Source organism: Corvus brachyrhynchos, unplaced genomic scaffold, assembly GCF_000691975.1.
Source record: "Corvus brachyrhynchos isolate BGI_N302 unplaced genomic scaffold, ASM69197v1 scaffold178, whole genome shotgun sequence".
Classification (NCBI taxonomy): Eukaryota; Metazoa; Chordata; class Aves; order Passeriformes; family Corvidae; genus Corvus; species Corvus brachyrhynchos.
The window spans coordinates 1,546,471-1,572,254 of NW_008239304.1; the positions used below are offsets into that span (position 1 = coordinate 1,546,471).

The 25,784-nt window shown below is 36.9% G+C and overlaps 1 protein-coding gene across 3 annotated transcripts in view; it reads right to left on the reverse strand.

Moving 5' to 3' along the window:
* The window catches only part of TLL1 (tolloid like 1), a 130,854-nt gene that overhangs the window by 38,780 nt on the left and 66,290 nt on the right, over positions 1 to 25,784 (reverse strand). For 2 of the 3 annotated variants that reach the window (XM_008638587.2, XM_017740639.1), the window contains exons 5-10: positions 24,710 to 24,827; positions 17,210 to 17,388; positions 15,261 to 15,366; positions 12,328 to 12,452; positions 5,708 to 5,823; positions 251 to 353 (exon numbers count right to left, since the gene is read on the reverse strand). In XM_008638587.2, the coding sequence (XP_008636809.1) occupies positions 251 to 353; positions 5,708 to 5,823; positions 12,328 to 12,452; positions 15,261 to 15,366; positions 17,210 to 17,388; positions 24,710 to 24,827 (747 nt within the window). The remainder of the gene's footprint in view (positions 1 to 250; positions 354 to 5,707; positions 5,824 to 12,327; positions 12,453 to 15,260; positions 15,367 to 17,209; positions 17,389 to 24,709; positions 24,828 to 25,784) is intronic. The other variant, XR_001864116.1, reaches the window with a different exon arrangement.

Consider the following 25,784-nt stretch of genomic DNA (forward strand, 5'->3'; position numbering starts at 1 on the left):
AGCAAAGCAAAAAATTGCATATTTTGGAGTTGGCATCTTTTCACACATGTGGCTGAATAATGGTTAGCTGCAGTGAAAGGAAGGCTTGAAGTCAAGGCCATTTAGAGGTTTGGTTTTTTTTTCCAATACCCAAGTTTAGATACATTCTAGACACCTAAAATCCAAGAAGTTTGTTGTGGGTTCAACACCAGGTCCACTGAGCCCAATGAGTGTGGTACAGTGGACGGTGCAGCATTTAACAGTTGCATACCAAGCAGAGAGGATTTTCTCCAGTAGCCATCTCTTACTTCAATATAGTCGTACCAACAGAGACTGCTCTTGTAGAGGTCCATGGTGGTAAAATTTAAAACGATCTGCAAACAGATGAGAAGGCCTAAATAAATCAAGTGTGATTAATAAGAGAAAAACAATCACAACATTCTGCAGAACTGAAGCCAGAGTGGTCACCTATAATGGGATTCCAACTCTTTAGACATTTAATTAACCTCTCCTCAATTATTTATTTAAGTAAAAGTTTCTTGGGAACATGAAAATTTTCTTCTATTTAATCTTATATATTTGAGCACATTCGAGACAAAGTATTCACATTTAATTGCTCATAGGAAGCTTTTCACTGAGAAATAAAGAGTTGAGAATGCTAATAAGGTAAAATACTTCAATAATATAATTTTAAGTATGTTACTTGATAATTCTACTGCCAATTCCTCTTCCATTACACTTTGACTATGATCAGCACTGACTATAATCAGCTGCAAATAACTTTTTTTTTCCAAAATAGTTGTTTTATTTTGGTTTGTGCTCCCTTCTACTACTGTTTTGACAATACATTTTACTTTCAGTCACATAAACATTGACAATGGTGGACAATAATTCTGAAAGCAAGGTCACTAATAAGAAATGGTATACAGTCCCTTAATGATTCTTAATAAGAAATGGTATACAGTCCCTTAATGATTCTTAATGAAATTATAATAAAGATTTTTATACAGAAATCTGAGTTCTGTGCATTTCTGGAACTTTTGATTTGGACTCCAAGTTTTACTGAGAACATCTGTAAACAGACATAACTATGAGTACTACCCTTATATTAAATTACGTTGTCCTTGTTTTAGAAATACTAATCCTAAACTGCCATAAACTTACACTTTTAACACAGGAATAGGATTCTTCCTGATCACATGTTGACACAATAACTACAATTTAAGCCCTGACTGACTGGGATAGTCTTAGCATCATGTCCTGCAATTACAGGGACAAATCCAAGCAAGCAGATTAGAAGTTACTCAAATTTTACATTATAAAATCATTTCCAATTAATATCTTTTTATTGGATTTAATTGTATTTGGAAAAAAAATTAATCTTCTTCTGAATCAGTTCCTCAGTGTACATAAATAAATATTTCAAACTAACTGAAATTCTTCTCTATTCACATTTGAACGTAGAATTGGTATTACTTTAGCTTTGATCCTAGGAACTCACAACTGAAACCTGCCATTATAAAACAAACATGAATTGCTGCATAGTAGCAAATACCTCACATGCAAAAATACATCTCCATGGCAGCCTCCGGAGCAGCTGTGAGTGTTAGTTGAAAGGAGAGGAATTTACCCTTAGTCCAGATGCAAGATAAAAATTATAACACCATAACTGGAACAATGAACCTAGACACTCAGATAAGATGGTTTAGTTCCATCTCACACTTTCATGGATATCTAACCCACGGGACATTTTGCCTTTACTATTCAGGCAGTCCTTCAGGAAGATGTACTGAGGAAATAAATGCACAAATATTACCAGAATTCCAAAACTACCTCCTTACGATGAGAAATATGGAGATGTGGCTAAAAATACAGTCATATGCTTTACTCTGCTTCAGTTTTTTATTACATTACCAAGTGCTATTTGAATTTACTTCAGAGGGTGGCAGAGAGCTCATTCTCTCATTCACACAACAATTCTCTGTCCTTGGCAAAATTTTTCTCCTTCAACTTTTCATTCAAATAAAGATGCCACACCAACTACAAAGCTTTTGTTCTCCTGAAATCATCCACTTTGCAGTTCAGGTTCCTTCTAAACTCCTACTTTCTATTTTTCTCAAAACATAAGCAGGTATCTCTGTTTGCATTTAGCCATACTGCTTGAAGAGCCTGCTGCCCTCATCAGTCTTGTCCTTTTCCACCCGTGCCAACTTTACCCCACCCCCCATGTGTGCAGTCAGAGGGATGCACAAGAGAAAACCCTTTTTCTTTGCCCCGATGAGATTCAGACAGCTGCTTAAACTAACCCAGCTGGCTCTGTGGCTGCAGAAGCCACAACCTACACCTCCTTCATCGCTTCAGCTCCTTAGAGCCTGGAGGTCTCTCACCAGTCTAGCCACAAGTTTTCCTTTTTCCATGACACAGCTGGAACATGAGATTTCTCTGTTCTTTGTTTGGAATTTCACCTTTTTCCCAAACCTTAGTTGCCAGGATGGAGCTGGGAAACGGATGGTTTCACTTAGGTGCGATCGTGTCAATGTCTCAAAGTGCTGCTATCTAAATGGAAACGGTTAAAATTTAATGAGCCTCCTCAATGGCCTCTGCTTTTGAAACTACATGAAATAACCTTCACAGCCTTTTCTCACTCTGACATGCCAAGGTATTTGATGATACAGCAATTTCTTAACACTTTCAGAATTCATTAGCTGTACATAGGCAGAACCCCCAATCTGTCACAGCATGATTTCTGGTCATGAACCAAACAAGTTTAAATATATTTAAGATTCTGATTTGCTATTCTGCAAAGTATTAAATAGAGCTACAGACAAGGCAGAGCTTGTTCAAGGGGACAGGATGGCTGAGAGGCTTCCCAGGAAAAACAATCAATGGGTATTTGTCAGCACAATTAAAGAATTATTGATTACGCAGCAGATTCGATTGTGCTACAGCAGCTTCCAAGAGAATATATCATACCCCCTACTGCCTGAGATAAGAAAGCACAAAATATACAATAAATAGCAGTAGTATGAACCAAGGTTTCTGCAGGTGGCATTTTTTACCCATATCAATCAAGGATTTTTCTGTCCTATTTTATCTTTCATGTAAAACATTAAGGAAAATTGAAAAGTAGTGTAACCAATTCAAAAAAGGCAGATTCCAATAAAACACTGGCACAGTTGCAACTCTCCCTATGCCAATAAAATTTCTACACACCACAGGGTAGGATTCACCCTGGCTGAAGGCATACAACATTAATAACACCATCCTCTCTCCAAGACATTTCTGTGTATAGATATTCTGAGTACAGCTCTTTACCAAGTAGTCTTAAGTCTTGAAAGTAAAAGGTGAATGGGCTGCCTTGTTTAACTAACAGAAACTTACATATTTTAGGTTGGCCTGGCAATTTATGACGCCTTGTGAATAAAGAGAATACTACAGCTAGGGCATGCCACTGCAGTCCCAGCCTTCACTAAATTTCTGGGCATCAAAGAGCAGAAGAGTCCTTACTTGCAGAAAGAAGCATGGATAGAAGTCCTCCAAACTATGCTCATACAGCAGAATGCTAAGTCTCAATAAATAAATAAATAGAAAAGAGCTAGGCAATGCCTTTTCAGTTTATTTTTAGGTGACTAAAGCGCTCGCTGACCTTTCAGAACATGATATGATGCACTTACACATACTCTAATCTCCACACAATATTCCGGAGATTTATCAGGGTCAAAGCAGCAAACAAACAAAAATTTGAATATATTTTCATTTTCCCTTCATTATATGAATGTATTACTACCACTTACTGAGAAAAATTGGGATCAAGTATAACGCATGTCCAAGGTACCATGATATATGCATTAGCTAAGATTTAGACCTCATGGCTCTAAATAGGGTTCATTATCTCAAGACAGCCAGTTTCCCATGGGAATAGCATGGACAAAACAGACTTTTTGACACTAGCACAGATATAATTTACCTTGTTCTTGCTGAACTATATGGAGACTAGAGAGCTGGAAGTAACAGTACCCTACAGACTTGACCTGTCATGTAAAATTTCAGCTAGAAGATTCTGCTTAGTCTTTTCCCCATTTGTGGCAGCACATAAATTGGGAAAGGAGCTGGTCCTCTCACATGCTGACTTCAACACAGGAGTTTTCCCCCATTAAGATTTGTTACAGTATAATACAGCTTCAGTGGTAGTTACACACTCAAGACATTTTTGTTTTTATTATATCACAAATGTGTTACAATTACTGGTGTCCATAGATAGGCTTACACAAAGTTGGAGTATGCTATGAATACTTAAACATGTACATTAACTCACACATCGGTGTTTTTTTCAAAAGCAAATAATTGTAGAGGAACACTCTTTTTTTTATTATTTTTTGAATGGAGGGGTGGGAAAAAACCCTTAGCCATTTTTGTTGTTATCACAGCAATGTTTAAAATGCAACACAAATAGTGGGGACATAAATTTACTATCTAGAATAATTTTCACCCTTTGCACAAATATTCTCTTATTCATCTCTTCATTTTTTTCCCCTGACAACCTGCTGAGCCACCCTTTTCCTTCAGCAGAGTGTTTAGTTTTCCTCCTGTGTCTGGCTCTCACCCAGAGGAGGGCAAACACTCTCCAGATGACTTTGCTTTCATTCCCCACAGCAGCAAATGCCCTTATAGCTCCTCAGGATCTATTAGAACATCAAGAGTATATATTCTTGGTGTCTACCAGGACCCTGACCTGAAAGAAACATGGAAGAAAGTAATACAACCAGGAGAAAATAATGTCCAGTACAGAGTGGAAGACCACTGAGAAAAATGACTGAAACATCTGGGGGCATGCGCTGGGTCTTCCTATTTGGACTTGCCAGTACTGAGTCTGTTAGATTATATATTTCATTCTTTAGATTCCATATTTTAGTCTTTAGTATTTGACTGCTTGATACCACCCCCTGCTTCATGTAAGGAAACTTACATCCTTTTTCCTGCATACTTTGTCTCAGCTGAAGCTTTTTGTCACTCCCTCTATCCTTATTTGTTTTGAAGCAGCCTGACATTTGAGCCAATAATTTAAAATAAGATTTAGCTAGCACATTTTGAAAGTGCACACAAGAAGGACAGGTTTCACTTTCCCTAAGATGGCACACTTCTCTCTCCAGACTGCTCTCACCAAGCCCATTTTTTTCCCCCACTCTTTTTCCCTTAAAATTTATCCCCAGAAAGTAAAACTATGTGCACTAGGAACCAGTACCAGGGAACACCTACAATGACACTTTCTTTACTCATGTTATTAAGGTTTCATTTTAGAAACATCTTATGTAACACACTAAGAACTTCCTTAGTTACAGCCCAGCTATCAGACCCATACAGCTCAGTCAGCTTGCCCAAGCCCATGCTGGAAAATGGAACATCCAGAAGCCTGAATCACCTCTTCTACTTTTATACTGAACCATAAACTGAACTGGCAGCCAGTTTTAAAGGGAGTTCATGGTGCAAACATACAACAGATTGAAATCATGCCCTCATTTCACAAGGACACCCACTGAATAGATGATGTGGTTCTAATGCCACAGATTAAAGTCAAGTCAATACTACATAGTCCATGATCCCATTTTTTTATGACATGCCATTATTTTCAATTAATATGCATCTTTTAAACTTAAACAAAAAGCTAAATAACCACAACATTCTACTCTGAAAATAGTGTCTATGTCTATCTAAAGAAACGTTAAAATACCTTCTCTCCCGGGGTCACAGAGATTCTCCATATGCAGTGTGTGTAGGAAGGATAACCATTTGGAAATCCAGGAGAAGAAAAGTTGCCCATAGATTCCTGCAGTGTTTCTCCACAGGCTGAAAGAAACAAATTACAGTAAAAATATAGAATTTAATGTGCCTAAAGGAGAAAAATGCATCTTTCCAATATCTACTCAGAATAGCTTTAACTCACTGCAGATGCAGAATGGAAAATAAACTAGTTAGTTTACAATTTATTCAAAGCCATGTTTGTAAGCCAGTCTGACATTCATTCCATTTTATGCAGGGTGTTTTTATCCCATGAGCTATTTCATTTGTATGTTGTCTGTTGACATAACCAAAATTATGGCAGTCTTAAAAAAATCATTGGTGTCAATCAACTGCAACACTATACATAGAACTCTTTTGGTAATAAAAAATATTAGACATCCTTTAAGAACTAAAATTCTAGCACAACATGACTTGCACCACACTGAAATTTTGTCAGTGGTTTCATCTAATTTAGTACTTTACCCACATGAGAGACTGATCTGACCTAGACTCACTCATTTATGTTGGTATAGAAAACTAAATGCTATATTCGACAAAGTCTCTCGCAAGAGTGATTTGTAGAGACATGAGTAATAAAAGCAAAGCAAATGTAAAGTCCTAAAACACCAAAGGCTTTTATATTCTGTATTATTGAAGCTTTTAGCACCCTTCTCTCACCTGTCAGTCATGCTACTAGATGCTGGTGGATGCTGGTTAATAAATCATCTTCACACTAAAATATAACGTTGGAAGTTCCTGCTGCTCTCCACCATTAAAACTGATTTTGGTAGGGTGTTGCACCTTAACCAGTCATCTTTTTTGACCTTAACCAAATTTTTTCACTCACTGATTTTGCAGGTATGATACAAAATAGGAATTTGATATTATGTCTTGACTGACAGTGTAATCAAATCTGCAGTGCTTTCAAATTACAGAGCTATCATTGCCAGCAGATGAACAACTGTGTCATCAAAATATCAATGAATTATAAATGTTCACGAAAATCTTTAAAATAAGAGAGGACAAAGGAAAGGATTGTTTATGACAGCACAGCTGTAAAGGCTGTCTTGTTAAAATGCATCTAAGGTGTGATCGGACAACTACACTGTTGTAGTGTAAGTTACATTCAAAGCATTAAATATGCTCTCTGACACTCAAATGGTTATTGTGATGAGGACAGAAAGGAAAGATTGACGTGGCCCTTAAGAATTGTAATGGCTAAAGCCACCATCACTGTGTCCTTTAGGAATGAAACAGGAAAAAAAATTATTTTCCTTTCTTCATTAAAAAGCGTGGTTTTATCTTTAAAGAATTGCAGGCAGCCACAACAAATGACATTTCTGCACAAAGCCTTTTCAGTGAAAAGGCTGTATCTGTCATTAACCACAATTTATTTTTAACAGAACAATGAATGCAAAGTTGTTTAAGTTGCAGAGTCCTGTACTGGGTTTCCCCAGAGCTGGTGAGCTGTGCCGTAGCTTACAGTGCATAGGTAAAGCACTTCAGAAAAAGCCAACAGTGAAATCGTTGGAGTAGAGGACAATAGAGCCTAAAGATGAGACATCCACAAGAATCCAAGTGCTCCTCTCACCCCTTTCAGAGCCCTCTCTTCTTCTTCCCCCATGGATGGTTTCATTAAGACTACGCCAGAACATTCCATGTTCCATATACAGAAGATGTGTATAGACTCAAAACACTGGCTTTTAAGTCACAGAGGGAGCCATGGGACATTTATTTTTTTCCCCAGGAATCATAGAATAAATCTATTTAATATAAAAATTTATCTTGTATCCATATTAAATTCCTGGGAGCTCTCTATCAAATTAAAATTATCTTCAGAAATATCTCCAAATTTAACAGAAGTGTAAGAAAACTTGTAAGTAGATAACTTCTACTAAGAATTAGCACAATCAGAATTTATAAAATGCACTTGGGCTTTATGTGTTTTGCCATATTTATCTTTTAATTTTAAATTCTTGATTACTCAAGGGAGCTAAAACAGGAACAGCTTACACCAATCAATAGTTAAATTAATTTTCTATGGGATCTGAGTCCCAGGCTGACTTCCAAAGCTGCAGCAGACAGGGTGATATTAGGGAATTTCTTGTTGAAAAGCACATTTCTCTGCAATGAGAAACAGTTAAAATTCTATCACTAGAGTATGTAAAGGTTTTCTTTATATTTGGACTGTAGCAACTGCAGTATTTATGACTAGGCTTATAAAATAGAATATTATAACTTTTTTTTACTGTATAATGGTCCACTAGTAAAGAAATCCACTTTGGGAGAGAAATGTGGAAGGAAAATGAGTGGTTAGGGCCACTTATTTGAATTTCATTTCATACTTTAGTATATTTCGAGTCAGAAGATATCAATTACAACTTCAATCTTACACAGCTCTGCTTTATAAAGCATTTGTACATTTTTATTCCTTTGTTAATCATTAACATTTGCCAAGGTTTTCTCTGATGATTTTTCCCCCCTCTTTCAAATGTCGTGCCTTATATCAATTTTACTAGGATAGACCACTTGCAGAAATGCCACTTTAGCTTTCCCCACACACATACTCTAACCATAAAAGCCACTCTCCTCTGTTTTACAGCTTGAGAAGGTTAGACATCTAATGAAACTTTACACGTTTAGGAGAGGGAAACTATTTTTGCTTCTCCTTGTAAAGATTAGTAATGGGTGTAGGCAGCAGGTGGATTATGTGCTTATACAAAGCAATTCCCACCAGTGTACTCTGCAGCAGTGTTTAATTACACGGCCTGCACGTAACACCTCTCTGGGCTGGCCTACACACGTGGTCAAGTCCCATCAAGGATTACCGTGAAATCTGAAAATGATGAAGCCCAGATCCTCCAGGACACTTAGGGAACCAAGTCTCATTGCTTTGTACATAGCACTAGCAAATACATACTACCATTTATGGCTAATTTGAGTTTACCCTTTTTTTTCTAAGTTCTTTAACACTGAGACACAAGTCTATATGACTACACATATGTGGCATATAAAGTTGCCAAGGAGCCACAAAAATATTAACTGCTGATCATGTACTTGTTAAATCAAAAACTTAAATCAGTTTACTACAACTCAGGGTCTTACTATTGACTTGATTCCCCTTTATAGTTATAGGGAAATTGACTTAATCTAAAAACCCTAATCCTCCTTATGCAGTGAACACAGGCTGACGTTTGAAGGTGAACATTCTTTTCAAATCTGATAGGGATGGCAGCAGTTAAGCCTGAGGAACAGTGAGAACAGCACAAAAAAGACACAAGCTTCAGCCTTCACCTGCTCTTTTCTACACACACTGTCACCGACCCAGGAAATTTGTAAATTTGCTGAACTTTGTCCATCCACCTTCTCTTCCTCTAAACAGATTTCTCGCACCAGTCTGAGACTCCTTTCCCATTCATTATGCAGTCCCACTCTAGCCACTTAGTTTTTGTTCTCTCTTTTGGCATTTGAGTATCTTTCTCCATCATTTTCCTTTCTTATTCTTCCACTCCTATGAAACTACATATAAACATTAACTACAATTTCTATATGAAACGATAATGGCAGACCTGTGTTGAAATTTTAGCAGCTAGAAGAAAACACATTCTATCACTCCATTAGACTGTCTGAAAACCACTGTAATACATCCAGCCTTGAAGTTCAAGTTTTATTCTCAAATACCAAGACACTCAAAATTCAAAATCATATCGGCAGAGGAAGGACTTCAACTTAGTAGATTTCTTTCCCCTTATTATTCCATCATGTAACAATATAATTCGGTTTTAAAATGTAACAGATCCTTATCAGCAATTACATTTTCCTTTTGCAAAAATCCTAAAGAAAAGTTAAGAACAAACCAAAATTGCTGTTGCTACATTTTTGTCATGGGTTAGAATTGGACCAAACCACTACAATTTTACAGACCTGGCGCTTACTCTGCTGCTGAAAGGTAGGTTATCAAATCTCACTCCTTGGCTTCACCAGGCTCAAAACTGCTTCTTGGTCATTAAGCTCCTCCCTGAATAATGATGCTGAATATCATGCCCTGGCAGGCTCAGCTGCCTCCCTGCTGTGAGGATCACCTGTATTCTCCAGCTTAACTGTATTCTCTGAGCTTAACTTCATGTTCATGGGCCCCAGGAAAGGACTTGGACCAGCAACTGTTTGCAGAAATAATTAGAACTCCAAACAAAACATGCAGAATACCATAAAATCCTTTATCATAGAAGTGTGGGTCTCTGGAAAATACTGATCAAGTTATTGTTTTCTGTACTTTCATTGTATTGCATTTAAGGCAGCACAAATGAACACATGAAACAATGCAGATATTCTTAAGGACTGAAATATTCACTGCTGTTTTATTATAAGCAGGCATCATGATTAGTATCTTTTGTCTGGAACAGGAAATAAAACATACCTCCAAAACCAACACAGTATCGGGGATTTTACTGTTGTATACTATAATGATCACATGATTCTTTACATAAAACCAAAAACTTTATGTCTGTCTGAAATTTCAGTTTCAGTATTTGCTGGAAAATTTATTAGAAGAAAAGTACTGTGCAACTTTCAGAGATTTTCTTTCTTTATTGGATGCTTCAGTTGTGTTATTCAGCTATGCAGCTTCTATTAAAAATATTAACTGTAAAAATAGCATTTTAAATAGTATGCTATTTAACATTTGTAGAAAAACCTTCTGCCTTTTTCTGTCTCTTAAAACTCACTTTCTTCTATGGCATGGCTCATCTAAGAAAGGCTGGAAAGCTAATGTGTTTTATCCCAAATTTTGCAAAGCTAGGTGCCAGAAAAGGAGCATGATCCTTCACCCACCATTTATTTTTATTATCCATGTGACCCATGTTCACCAGTGCTGCAAAAAAAAAATTCTTAAGTTTCAAGTGGACACTGCTACTGAACAACCACAGTGGTTTTACAATACTGTGAAACTAACTTTCAACAAGACTTTCATGACATTGAAAGAAACTGTAACTCTCAGTGCATGTTCTCATGATGTATATCAAAAGAATATTTTCTCTGAACTACTCTTTGAACGTTAGCTCAAAAAGTATATTGCATCTTTTACAGTTGACTGAAAGTGCCTATTAGAGTATATACACACTAAACAGACTAGTTTATAATTTTTCCTTTTTTTCTTTCTTAAGTCAATATGATCATGAGATACTACCTACTTGCACAGCAGTTTTACTTTTATAGACCACTTTTTTCCTCCAAAATTTGTCTTTTATCAAAATACATATGTATTCTTTGTGTTTATGAAATTGTTGCTCTCTGTATAATTTCATTAGAAAAAATGCTGCCAAGAGCGTCATTATTAAAGTACTTTCTGTACCAAAAGGAAAGAGCAAAAATTGTTCCCAAAGGAACAGTTGTTAAAGAAAAGGTGTTAAAATGGTTTCTGTTCAGGCAGGCCCAGAAGCTCTGTGCATGTTCTCAGTACATACAAGACTATGATTCAGCGTACTCACACCACAAAGGAAAAGTGTATTTCAGCTGTACAGTGTACATCAAATGCACATCAGAATCCCCAGATCTTCAGTAGATCCCATTGCTGCTGGTACAAATTTGAAGCAACTCCATTACTTTAATCCTGATCCCTTTTTTTAGTCCTTCTGTATTGATCAGTTGGTTAAAAGTGGCAACATATCTAAGTTAAAACAGTTACTGAGATTTCTTTAATCCCCATGAGGAGCAGTAAGGCTGTAAACCCACGTGGCACAGAGCTGGGATGTCTATCCTCCCACAAGGGTCTTGCTGGTAAATTTAGGCTGAGAGATGGCACTTCTGAGCTTCTTTGGTTGACACCAAAGGTTAACAGTGGTATCAGCCACTAGAACAAAGAAATTGAAACCTTTTGCTTTGAGATTTCCACCATTCTGGCAGCACTCAGTGAAGAAAGAGCACTAGAGAACAACATGAACCACAGGGTTGACTCTGGGTTACTCCAGGCTTGCTACTGATGTCTCTGAGACAGACAGCAACTCTACCACACTATTTTGAGATAAAAAAATTATATGTGTTCAAATTACAGGATGACAGAGATAGGCGGAAGATATTCAAATAGTAAATGTTTCTGTTAAAACTGTAGAAATTTTGTAGTAAGATCGCACAATTTTATCCATAAAAGAGTTTACAATTTAGTTGTCCTGGCTTCTTTTATTGACAAAATTTCAAAAAATATAACAGGTTCACAGCTGAGTGCAATAATTCATTTTGGTTCTTGAGCACTCAACTTGAATTCAAATAAAGGACTCCAGCCAGTATGCAAACCAGAAGTGATATTAAACATCTTTTTTTCTAGTTGTTGAACAGCTAAGAAAAGCAGATTGAAATGTCATGTTGTTTCATACAGTTTATCTGTCCTTAGGTGCTTTGCATTCCAGTGACCTTATCTATAAAATTCTTTTATGATTCAATTCCTGAGCAGCCTATGTCAGTTGCCAACACAGAAACAGACTACTGAGCAGCTGACACAAAAAGTTTATCATTCCTCTTGAACAACAAGTCAAACAGTTGCTAGTATGTGGTTTTTGTTTGTTTGTGGTGCAATACCTGGACATCTATACAGCTTTCTTGCCTGTGCAATATCTCCTTTACTTAGACGGGTACGCTGGCCAATGGCAGGTCGTATACCATTGTCATCACGGGAAGGGAGAATGGTATCCAGAAACATGCCCCTAAAAAAAATAAAAATAAAAATAGACCCCAAAAACCCCTATCAGGTTTCTGTCATTAAACTGCCTGAGTTCCATGAATGTCTACCTGTTTTTTAAATCTGGTTTTTATATTTGACGTAAATAAGAGGGTAAAATACAGAATTTAAATACAGACAACATGCCATAAAATTCCTCACATTGGCAAACTTTATGCAAAGTTACCATAAAATAACCTATCAATTAACATAGCAACTTTTGTATTTCTGTTAGACAAGAGGAAGATCTCTTACTACTATTAAGACTACACAAGTAAAAGACACTGCCATTATGCTATTGCTATATTGAAAAAAAATTATAAAATTGCATAAAAATACATAAATTAATCTCTACCACAAAATTCTTAATCACAAAGTTCCCATTCTAACAAAGTTTTTATGAGAAGTCCTGAAGTCTGACTTACATGTAAGAGCAGGTAAAGTCAGATACATTTGCCAATCATGATTCCGTCAAGTGTTATAAGACATCAAACTTCACTCTAGCTGCTGACGCTTTTGAAACAGATACGCTTACTTGCCAGCCTTTACTTGCTTCACAATAAAATATATCAACTTACCATATGTGATTTTCATGACATTAACCTTAAATGACAAGACATCATAGAGAAGTACACTTGTTCCAAATGTGCAGTTCATTCAAAATTTCCCAGACTTTTAATATGATCTAAAACATTTTTGTATATTCAAATAAATTTTAAAAGATTAAGGTACAAAACTACATTCTATTATCACATTCCACAACTTAAAAGCCCTCAAATCCCATTAAATGGAAGTTAACAGAAGAATATGTTTCTATAGTCTCTTTTTCTTGAATTTTTTTATAGTCTCTTGTATACCTGCAGGGCTTTTATTGAAAAGTAAAACTAGCACTTTCAGATATAATATAGGTCCAAAATGAATGAACAGTAAGGTTTTTTGTAGTTAGGAATACCATTTCTAAACACATATTGGTTTTCAAACTATAATAAATGAACCCTTTTGAGTACTGTAGATACATACTGCTCTCTTTATCCAGTCAGATTTTTTTGAGGCATCACTAGAAATTTTGCAAAGACAGAATCATCTCAGGATGTTACCCTAAACAGTGAAATAAACTACATATGGCATTAATCAGTTTCTAGAACTAAAGCACATTATTCTTTAGAAACTGTTTGCATCTATGAAATATAATTCTATTTTCCACTGAATTTCAGTACAACCTGAAACTAATGCTTTCAATACTTTGAAATGAAAACAATCCTCTCTTAAATGCCTTAGCACTTTAACAAGGGGACATACTGTAAGTTTTAATACAGCATGAACAAAAGCCTTGTGTATGACTAGAACTTTATGATGTTTTGTGATTTCTACTACTTATCTGGGTGAGCAAAGTCTAACAAACAGCAGGCAGTATGCCACAGTATGCATGACTCACGCTTGCAAGATGAATTGGTGCAAATCAATACCTGACCTCAGGGTTTTGCTGGCTGTTTTTAGACAGTATGAAGTAACAACCTCTTGTACCTTGGGGCAGGGCATGCCTACTCATGGCACTATCAGTTTTTGCCAGCTTGGAAAGTGGTGAGATCAGGGCCAACAAATCAAATTACCTTGATGTTGTCCTTGCCCTAGGACTTGGGGGGCTTCTGTCTTGTTCAATTACTCTATTTTCTATAGCTTCTTATAATCTCTTCCTTAAGGTAATGGTATGTGTAACTGGATTAAGCAATGTGACTAATAGCTACCTCATGTGGCACATTCCCATGCTCTTCCAGGGGTGAATTATGCGTATGCTGAGTAATACAGCCTTTGGTTGGATTTTTTTAATAATATAATTTATATTGAGAGAAGCAGCCAAACAAATTTGCAAAGGCTGTTGAGGTTTTAGTGAGCCTCAGTTTATTTCAAAGTGTCAGATTGTCTAGTATTTTTGCCTTAAAATATATGAATTGGAGAAATAAATTTAAAAAAAACAACCCAAGCACATAACTTTTCAAACTAAAATTTTTTGTTGGGTGTTTCTGGAGGCTTCTTTTAATTTTACATTACTCTGGTATTTTTAGAGAATAATTAGCTGAACTGTAACTTGATATGAAATATAATAGGAGACTGGGTGAAACCCTCCTTCTCTTTTTCTCCAGAGCAAGGCTGATCTATGGGACCAGCTCATTGTACACAACCCTGCGTCCTTTCAGAGAGAGCCCCAGTGAGTTACTAAGGAGCTGAGAATGGATCAGCATGCAACAGGACAGAGCAAGCAGAACTCTTTATTATAAGGTTTTGATGGCAGTAAAAATCTGTACAAACAAGAGAGAGAAGGCTGCATCCTGTTATAAATGGTTGACTTGCTCTACCTGCATAATCCATAGTTATGAAACTCTATGCATCAAAGGAGATCTCTCTTTCAGAGAACAGATCCTGTTACACATAACATTCCTACATAACATACACATAACATTTCACTCATTTGGTTTTTCTAAATTCATGTTTTTGTGGACACAAAAAGAAAGTGAATATCATATAAAATGAGGTTTCAGATTATCTTATCTGAAAATCTAAAGAACTGAAGCAAGATCAAAGGGCTGTTTTGAAACTGAACAGAAAATAAATGCATTTTAAAATATAATTAAATTACTTCCACTTAAAATAAACAAACTGTGCTTTGACTGCTGTAAGTATACTATATTGCAAGGGACATTTTAAGGGATTTCAAAATACTTCAAAAAGCATAGTTCTTAGCATTCACAGACAGGAATAGAATTAAAAGTCAAAAGGTATAACCTGAGACTCCAACCTTGAGAAGGTGTTCCTGGCATAGTGCATAATGCTGTCAAAGTCATATGGTTCCCCAAGGGAGTTCACCTCTCCAGGCTCCATCTTCAAAAAGTTATATTCCTGACCTAAAAATAATTGATAATTATAGGCTCCTTAATATCTTTTTCTGTAAAGGTAAAAACCAAACAGGAAAAGAAAACCAAAAAAGATCCTAACCTAATTACCCACTGACATTCATAAATCTTTGCCATTTGGGAGAAAGGGTGCAACTTTATTATGCCCTCTTAACTGAGAGGGCAGACATCTGAAACACATATCAAATTATCAAATTTGTATATTTGGATTTAGAAAGACTAGTCTCATTCAACTAACACATGAAGGCCCTACACATCACAATATGCTTCATGTAGAGTCCATACAAATTTCTGGTTTGATTCTAAATTTCAAAAAGAAAGCATTTGACAATAAAGACTCCAGAAGAACGCTCCTCACTCACTAGACTGAATACTAAGTGTCTAACTGGATACTAAATCCAGCACTAAACTACTGGACACTAGAGACTTTGCTTCAGCAAAGGCTGCTCCCTGAGACTCCCTCTAATGCAGACACTACAAAGTCATATTTTCAAGTTCCAGCTGTTGCAAATTAACAAGAGCAGAACAGCAGAAAAAGAATTATACTTAGTTCATAATTCCACACCATGAGTTCTTTGACCTAATCAGTATAGTAGCAATACAAAGCACCACTTACTCCAGTTCATATTCGCACTGGAGTCTTGCAAAAAAACCCTGCAGTGATATTAACACTTTAACCAACATAAGTTGCATACTATAACAAAACCCAGTGTGTCAGTGTTCATGGCTTCCTGATCCCATTTAGTGATCCTCAAGCTCATGCCACACCACAAGAAGCCGTTCCAGTCAGAAACCAGAGACACAACTGGAAGGAGGAGCAGGCGGCTGAGGATAGCACTCCAGCTGATTTTCTCATCATAGCGAAAGAAAAGAGGAGGAGCTCTTATGGCATCTGCACAAGTCAGTAACACAGAGAGACCAGAAAGAAGGCTCAAACACGCATGCCCTTTCAGGACCTTAGAGACTTAAGGAAGTGTGTATCAGCTGCCAGTCTCCTTCCAAGTCCTAAATGAAGTGGCAAAGATTAATCATATCTCAAATACATTTTAAAATATTTTCTAAAGAAACAGACAAATACTCCAAGATATCATTGGACAATTTCTGATTTCACCCTTTTTGAGCCTAGAATTCCTGTAAGTCAAAAGCAGTGTGTCGCAAAGACCATACATATTTAGGAACATTGCAAATGAAACATGCCTAGTTCCCTCCCATCTTCCCTACCAAATACAAGCAAGGGCACAACAGCTAGAGTGCCAAAGAGCTGACAGTCACAGTTTAAAGTTCTCAAGTTCCTCAGATGCTTTATCTCAGTAGCACCAAGGTCACTGACTAAAGCTGCATGTTCTACAGAGAGTGAGGTGAATAATGTGTAAACTGCGGGACCTGTGCATGTCTTTGTCACAGATTCAAAGTCCTTCACCTTACCTCTCAGGTCTAAGTCTCTTGGACAGCTAAAAGCTACTGACATATTTCTGCTTAGCATTCACTAAAGCCTACAAAAGAAAGGCCCTTCCCTCAAGCACAGAAATATGACTTTTAAAGAGCCTTTAGAGCAGTGGCTTCTTCCAAACTTTTTGAGCATGATTGTTATTTTGCTCCTTCTAGCCTTCTATTTAATGGCTTGCTACACTGCCAGATCTTTGGAAAATATTATATTACAATTTCAGCATTTTATATGTAAATCAGCTTGAGATCAGTCAAGGTAAGAAGAATAGCAGGCATAAATATGATTTCAGCTATTCAGCACTCAGTTCCAATAGAGTTGAGCAGATAAAAGAAACACCAAAAACAAACACATGATTTTTTTTCCAAAATACTTATCAGACTATCTCACCAGGTTGGATGTTTTCTCTAATGATGGTGACATGGTCATCACGGTCTGGTCGTGTATGTTCATGCCAAAAACCTATCACATGACCCAGCTCATGGACAACTATGCCAAATTTATCACAGTTCTTGCCGATAGATATAGCCTGAGGACCATTTCCCCTTCGACCCACATAAGAACAGCACCTGTAATTAAAACACAAACACAGGTGAAAATTTGCATAGATATTTCTACAAACCACATAGCAAATTCAGTTAAAAACTTGAGAAAATAGTATATAAAAATTCTGCAATATAATGCACAATGTAATTTTGGCACTCTCACAAACTAGATCTTCTACAAGAACAGTTTATTATTCAAAATACACAAGAATGGGGCATTTTTTTATATTATTCAAGGTCTTAAAAGATGTTACTTAAAAGATGTCACCGTTGTGACAATCTGTTCAGTCAGTCTATAGCATGACACAGGAGCTTGTTTTCATCTAAAGAATAAAAATAAATGATACTCTGATGAGAGCATGAGCTATCATCTCTTTGTGAGTCATTGATAAAAATATTAAAAACGACAGGTTGCAGGACAAGCTTCTGTGATGTTGCACTTTCAGTCACAGCTTGAGTCCAATCCATTTAGTACAACCCTTCAGGCCCAACCATGCCACCAGTTTTAACCTATTTAGTTTTCAATTCACCCATAATCCTGCAAAATCACCTTGGAGACTCAACATGTTTAAACACATTTGTTTAAATCCTAGAATTTAATTTGCAGTTAAAAACCTTTATGATCTTAATACAACACATGATGGCGGTGCAAGAGATTGATGACAATTAAGTTAGGATAAGCACATATAATTGTGGAAAGGCAGAAAGAATCCTTTTGTTTAAAACAGTTTAAACACTTCTGCAGAGTCTTCATGCTTGCCACTGTGTGGAAACTCTACAGAGAAAAATTGCAATGCAGAACTAAAGAACATTAATGATTATTTATGGCTTAAAAAAATCAATAGGTTATTGATACCTAAAGTTGTAGACTGTTTAACACTTTTTCCATAGTATTAACGTGCCTATTTTATTGACTTCATATACATTGCGTGCTTCAGCTAGAAAAGACATTTTTGGTGGCCTAAAAGTTTCTCTATATATTCAATATAGTTATTTCACAGTGATACTTTAGAGATGAACAGATAAAAGGGAAAAAAGAAAAGGAAATTATTTTAAATAGTACCTTCTGTTATGTCTCCTGCTTTGCCTTTATTGACACTACCGATAACAAGGGCAAAATAATAAAACAAGAATTTAACTACAGTCTATCTCTTCCTGTCCTTCTTACTTCTTTTGGACCAAATGAGGGTCTAACTTTTTAAGGCTGTGCATTGTGTCTTGAAAAGGTCAGGCAACCAAACGTCCAGTATAAAACATTAAGTTATTAAGGCAATTTTAAAATAAGAAAATAAATACCTAATTAGCCAATTTACCAAATAAAATTAACACCACCAAGAAATGATTGTTTCTTGAAAACAGAGGTGTTTTGGACCATGTCTGAAAGCTTTTAGTGGTGTTTCATAAATCAGATAGATTTTTAGCTGTTTGACAAAATAATTTGACATTTTAGTCTTACAGTAATAAAACAGAAAAGTTGAGCGTTCTCAAATGAGTTGAAAGACTGAGGGTACCTCATCTGAAAGATTTGAAAGATGTTTTTTTTCCTGAATAATTAACTGCAATTGTTTACATAATATTTATTCCTCTAGGTTGTCTAACACTACATCTAAACCCCAACATATTGGGAATTATTTTTTTTAATGCTAACCTGCTCCTAAAAAGTAAGCAGCCAGAGGATGAGAGTTCCCTTACACTGGTTACTTGACAGATTTCAAGTACTGCCTGGAAAATGTAAAGAAATTTATTGACTGTTTCTTTACATGCCCAGGAAAATTAGAATTAACACCAAGTCTTCAAATAACAGCAGCAGTTCACACTTACACAGGGTCATTAGGATTTGCCAGGTTGAATGTCTTGTCAAGCACACCAGATACATCCAATTAAGCTACAACAATTTACCTCAACAAATGCACTGAGACAATAAGGAAAACTAAAATTAAAATATCTATGAAGTAAATTAATTTGCAATATTATGGGTTTGACCCCAGGTGTGTTTGGCAAAAGACCAAGATCTCTGTGCTGTAGGAGTACTTGTCACACCCCTTAAATTGAATCAGCTGGCCGGTTTTAAAGCTCATCTCTTTAATCTTTATTGCACCAGACAGCATTTGGAGACAGTAACTATTTATGAATCTCTAATTCCATTTAATCAGTCTAGCTGATCAATGATGGTTAGCAATGAGAAACAAATGACAAAGAGAAAGTGATATGACTGGAACAATATACCCTTTCTTTTAAGCAATATTATTTCACAACTACTGCCAAAAAAATTCTTAATACGAAGGAAGAGAGAATCAGGCAGGGTCAATGTTGCCCTTTTTTTAAAAAGCTGCACTCTTGCAAATGTCGTAATATAAAAATCATCATAGGCCACGACATCAGCTTGCCATGGCACTGACTAAATGAAGATGTAGATGAAAAACTGCAGAATTTCATAAGTATACTAGGACTGTGTATCATCACCTTTATGTTACACAAAGCAAGAAAAAGAGGCTCACAAAATTCTCAAACAAAATCTCACGCAGGAAGCAGAGTGCTTTTCTTGGTGAAAACACCTCTTTCAAGCACAGCTATAACTCAATTTGTAGAAAGGAGATATTGGCTATGACCTGGCTTGGCGAATTTGCTTTTTGCCAAGGATCAAGGTGCAATTGTGGTTACTAAATGTTCTGATTCACTGCCCTAAGAGGACTTGTTGTGATGGCAGAAGTGTCTACCTCTTCTTTATCTGCTCAGTGGAGATGCTCACCCCAGTACTACAACCAACATTCCTCAGCTAACATCTGCCTATCCCAGTGTATTTATACAAACCACCCCTCACCGTTTATGTCACTGCACCACGCTCTGGACTATGGCAACCTGTGCCTTGCTCACAGCCCTCCTGCAGGCCACACCACAGCCAGCAATGAAGCTGTGCCAGCTGCCATGGGCAGGAAGAGTGCCAGCTGCCAGGGTTATTCAACTCCTGAGAGCATGAATCAGCCCTCCCCTGTGCATGGATTATTTAGCACAATTCTGGTTTCTCCTCATTTTATAAGAGTGACTGAGCACCTTTTATAACATATTCTTTAGCTGAAGTATGCTACAAAGGTGCATCTCAGACAATGAATTTACCTGTTCCACCAACTTTAAAAACTTACCTGCAATGCCTATTTAATACACTAGCAAGTTCAAAAAAGGTTAAAATATTCATCTGTTCAGTCTACAATGCTTGGGGAATCATATAAAAGAGATTTGATTTTCCTGTATCTCAGACAGATCTGCCAAATACATAGACAAGAGGATACAGTAGCAACTGCAATAAGTCATCTGAATTTTGTCATAAAAATTGTTTAAGTCTTCAAATGGAGAACAAAAATTGCCACAAATTGCCATCAAAGGCATGCTGAGCTACCAGAACAATATGAATAATTGTTCCTTTTGATTTTGTCTTCCTATGTAAAAAGAAGCTTGATTTTGTACTCAGTAATATTTATTAACAGCATGTGACTAGATGCCATCCCAATTTGCTGACCCCTTTTTGGCTTTGCATACAGAGAAGTATACTGACTGAGTCTTCAGGCACTTCCAATTTTATAGGAAGAAACATAAGGATAGAGAAGCAGTAGTGAGCAAAGAGTATTTTGAATCTGTTACCGCTTAGAGTCTTATTTGCCTTAATCAACTAGATGCATAAATACTTGCTGTAATTGACATTAATGCCAGTGTACACTGCTTGGTAGTAGAATCACAAACAAGTAAGTAAATTAAGTATCTTAATACTATATTTTTACTCTCACATCTGCAGCTCATGGATACAAATGACTATCACTAGTTAGAAAATTTCAAAGTACTGAGTTAGTGATTCAGCTATATTATGAAACCATATTTTAATAATTAACTGTTGTCAAACTCAGGTTAAAAAAACTAGACATGATGACAAATAGTTTAAGACTTCAGCAGACTAAATTATTCTGATGGGAAGGAGGGCTCCAGCTGTAAAGCTTTTGAAATTTTTCCAAACAACTGTCCATAAGCAAATTAGAGAAATTTGATAGCAAGGGGGATATAAAGTTGGTTGGAATATTACATGACATTAAGATAGAGAAGATGCTTTTTAAACTTGCAGTCAGAGATAACACTGCTAAATGCCATGAAGACAAGCCTGGAGTTCATAGCAACTTTAAGAGGTTATACAAAAGATGTGGAAAGGGAAATATGGAATTACTTGATGTCTTAAGATGTAAAGACTGGAGCCAATGATGACGTGCCTGTGCTGTGGAAAGAGCTCTGGCTCTTATTTGGAATCACATCCCAACCAGCCATGTGCTGAACAAGACAGCTGTTGAGAAAACAGGAAGGCACTGTGCCTAGGTACCTAAGTGGAAGGAGAGGCTACAAGATACATGCATTAGCTCTCCCACTGGCTCAGCAGAAATAATGACTCATCTGGACAAACATACCATAGTTTTGGGGCTATCCATTTCAAGAAAGATATGGACTAGCTGAAAACAATCTCAAAGAGCAGTGTGATCAAAGGCCTAGAAAATACTATTTACCAGGAAAGATTAAATGAGTTAGGTGTTTTCTAGCCCAAAAGAATACAGAATTCAGGAGAGACATAATAACAGTCTCAAATTATGTAGTAGATTCCTTCAAAAAGTAAAAGGAATTTCTTTTCTATGGCCATAGTGAAAAGGAAAAAAGTTAATGTCCTGTAATTACAGTAAGAAATATCTGGTTTAGCTATGACTAAAAATGCTGCCCCAACTTCCTACATTTCTTATATTAAGGATGCTGAAGCAATACAGTTCCTACAAGGCTGTGAAATATTCCTTTTTGCAGGTTTTTAGAACCAAGTTAGATAAGCATATATCAGCGATGATATAGGAATAGCTGTTTCTGTCTTAAGAATACATTAGACATCTTTCTGAGATCCCTTGCAGTCCTATGGGTCTGTGATAATCAAAACTTCTCTCTTATTCATTGCTGATATGTAACCTCTCAACTTTAAGAAAGTCATGTATCTCTGATAACCAGCTGCTATATTTCAAATATGCTTTTTTAATCACTGCCCTTCTGGGATGATCTTCCCATGAACTGTTTCAAGATATAATGCATTACACTCCAAAATATTCTTATTGTTTACAAAGGCTCAGTAACACTTCACTTACTAGTGTGCTAATGCTGTCATATGAGACTTTTGTAGATACTGCCACCTGAATTTCCACATATATGACTCTCCACTTTGTTATGTTTTGACTGTGTGCTCTTTGGGGCAGGGTTTATCATTTCGTTTTTAATTTCAACAGTGCTAAGTACAATAAAGTCTCCGTCATCTGTGAATGTTAGCTGCCATGGTAGTACAAACAATACTGACACAATGTGCTAACAAACCAACACAGCAGGGTGCCATGGGAAAGAGCTGAAGATTAATTTCAATGCGACGGGCCATGTAGCAGAAAGTGTTTGCAGTTGGTTTGGTGTCACTTTAGTCTGGGCTCTTTCCGTGGAAAATCCTGCGTCAGCACTGGATGCTGGTGGGTAGTGCACAGTTCCTTCTCACCCAGAGAATATATGTCCTTATTTATCTGGATCTTCCTGAAACAATTTGAGGACCCCTAGAAAAATCATTCACCTGCCTCTTCTGTTTGGCTTGGCTTTTTTTCCATCAATGATGGACTTTTCATAGCTACATTCTTCTTTTTTTTTATTTTAAACTTGTTACAGCGTTTGTAAATTATTTGTATTTTGAAAGTATCCTTCAATAAAACAACATTAATGATAAAGAATAATATAGACTTTGGAGGTAGATACTTAGTGTATTACAACCTTCTGGTTAAAGCTGATTATAACCCAGCCTTCCCCCAAAGTGATTTGATCTCATGAAGCCTAAGGAAGAGTTCTTTGGCTGGAGAGATTTTCTGTTATTTGGCTTTGGGTATTTTGAAGTTGTAGAATTTATATTTGGCAGGTATCCCCATAAATCTCTTTCTAAACTGCCTGAAAACACTTATATCTTTCACTCTTCTGTTTAAATTGCTTTCTTCCTCTGTGAGTGCAAGGGAACCATCATGATTATTCTCTGCTTCCCATTTTTCTTCCAGCTGTGTGTCAGTATCCCTGAATCCTATTTTACAGGTGAATCCTATCTTACAGGTTGCATTAACTAAAATAATATCCATGCTGGCTCAGAACAAAAGTCCATTTCATTTGGCACTGTTTCTAACAGGGCTCTACAGCAGACCTAGAGTGGCACAAGAACATGGCAGGATACCAAGAATAAGCTCCCCTGTTGCAAGGATCTGCAGCTCAGAGACTTTCAGGGGCAAAGGCTGTGCCTTTCAAAAGCAGCCTAGGAGTAGGTTTTATTATGTTGTCCTATACTTTAAGAAGGATATCATGGGTGCTTTAAACAGATAATTCTACATGTAATTTTAGAGGCTATAAATGAAATACATTCAGGAGCATTCCTACAATGCAAGGAGGTCCCAAAACTTCTTTTCACTACCTTATCCTACTACGATTCAGAAGTAGACAAGCAAAGGGCTCAATGATCAGGAAGGCAGTAAGACAAAGCTGTTCACTGCAGAGCCTACAACCCAAACAGGAGATGACCGTCAGAAGTACTGAATTTCCAACGGCAGTGTGCCCTCTTCTTGGGAAATGAACATGGTGCACTCAGGAAGTTCACTGAGCACTATATAAAATTAAGAATTCTGAGAGGAATAAATAGCAAACATAGCTGACTGAGGCATTTGTGAGCAGTAATATCTGAAGATGGAACGTGGTGATTAATGGAAGGCTGCACTCATGAGTAATAAAACCTGTTCTGTTCACTTTTATGTATCAGTGACCTAGAAGAAGGAATTTGCAAAACGGTCATGAATTTGGTGGTTAAATAAGTCTGGGCAAGGATACTCCAGCAATACGAGAGCTAAAATTACAACAAACAACAATTTAGCTGGAAAAGGGATATGGGATAGATGGCCATACATAATTCATCAGTAAATATGTGACATGGAGAAAGCTAAGAATAAACAAATGATAAACCTGATATACCTTCAGAACAACACATATGAATATTGGAAGCACGACAGAAAGCCAAAAATAAAAGTCTCCTATCTATGTGTATATATAGCAAGATAAATTATCTAATAATAGACAAAAGAGGTGCTACTTCACAAAGTTACCACACACACAGTTTCAATGAACTTAAAGCCAGGCAGAACAGGCTCATCATTTAAAAGCAGTAATTATTTGTTCATTTTCCTGTGAAGTAGATATTCCCTTCCAAGCGCAAAGCTGACGAACATGGCCAAAGGCTGAAAGCAGGAGTGTGTGTCCCCCACAGGTGCACACTTACCCACAGGGTCTGTACGTAAACACAATGTAGCTTTCCTCGTCGCTGCGCTCGATGAACGTGACGCACGTGTGCTTCTCCCAGTGCCGCATGGCCTGCTTGAACATGGCTCGCTGCGTGCCTGCAACGACAATTGTAGGAGATTAAACCAGAGCTTTTCCTGAACTGCAGCTTCCTTCTTACGATCAATACTAGGAATATAGGCCTGGAAGCACTCGGTGAATCATGGAGCCCCGTGTGTCCCAGCAGTCCCATGTATGGCAAGATTCCAGCTAAAGGGATACTCAGGCCATAACTTATGTGCCTGCAAGGGGGCTAACAGTGCCTGACACACCCCAGTAAATATAAAATCTGCAATAAACATCACGACTATGTTACACCAGAGGAAGACAGCAGAAGAAATACAGCGTTGCTTATGTGCCTGCATCAGCATAACATTTGCTAAGCAATTTCCCAAATGAAACTGTCAAGTGAACCACATTGTGGGAGAAAAAAAAAAAAAACAGAAAGAAAAAGAACAAACAAAATTGAGTAACCCTAGATCATAGCTATCTATCTAGTAGAAAGAAAAAAAAGTTTAAAAAAAAATCCTACAGCCTTCAAGTCTGGAGACCAGTTTCATCTGAGCCATGTAAATAGGCATACCAGTAAAAATATTTGATTAAAATAAGGCTGTTGGGAACAGGGACCAGTCTCCCCTTCTTTGCATCAAAATCTCTCGGAAAACAAACGATCCATCAAAAATGGGAAATTCAGAATTCGGTAAAACACTAAGCACACCTAGATATTTGCTTTAAAAATGAGAAATACATCTAGAAAAGGTTAGAACTATCCCCTAGATGGAGAAGCAGCCAGGCCAACTCTCAGCACAGAACACAAAGCTAGCTAGTATACAGTCCTTCAGAGAGTAGAGCAATGTAAATTCATTGCATGACGAAAGACAAGGCTTATTGACATAGAGGCAGCATGTGAGAATATAGCTGTATTGCTTCTGAGCTGAAAATCCACAAAGAAGAGTATTATTTGGCAAGAATTTGCTAGCAGAAATACACTCACCTTGAAGGTTACATAGGATAAT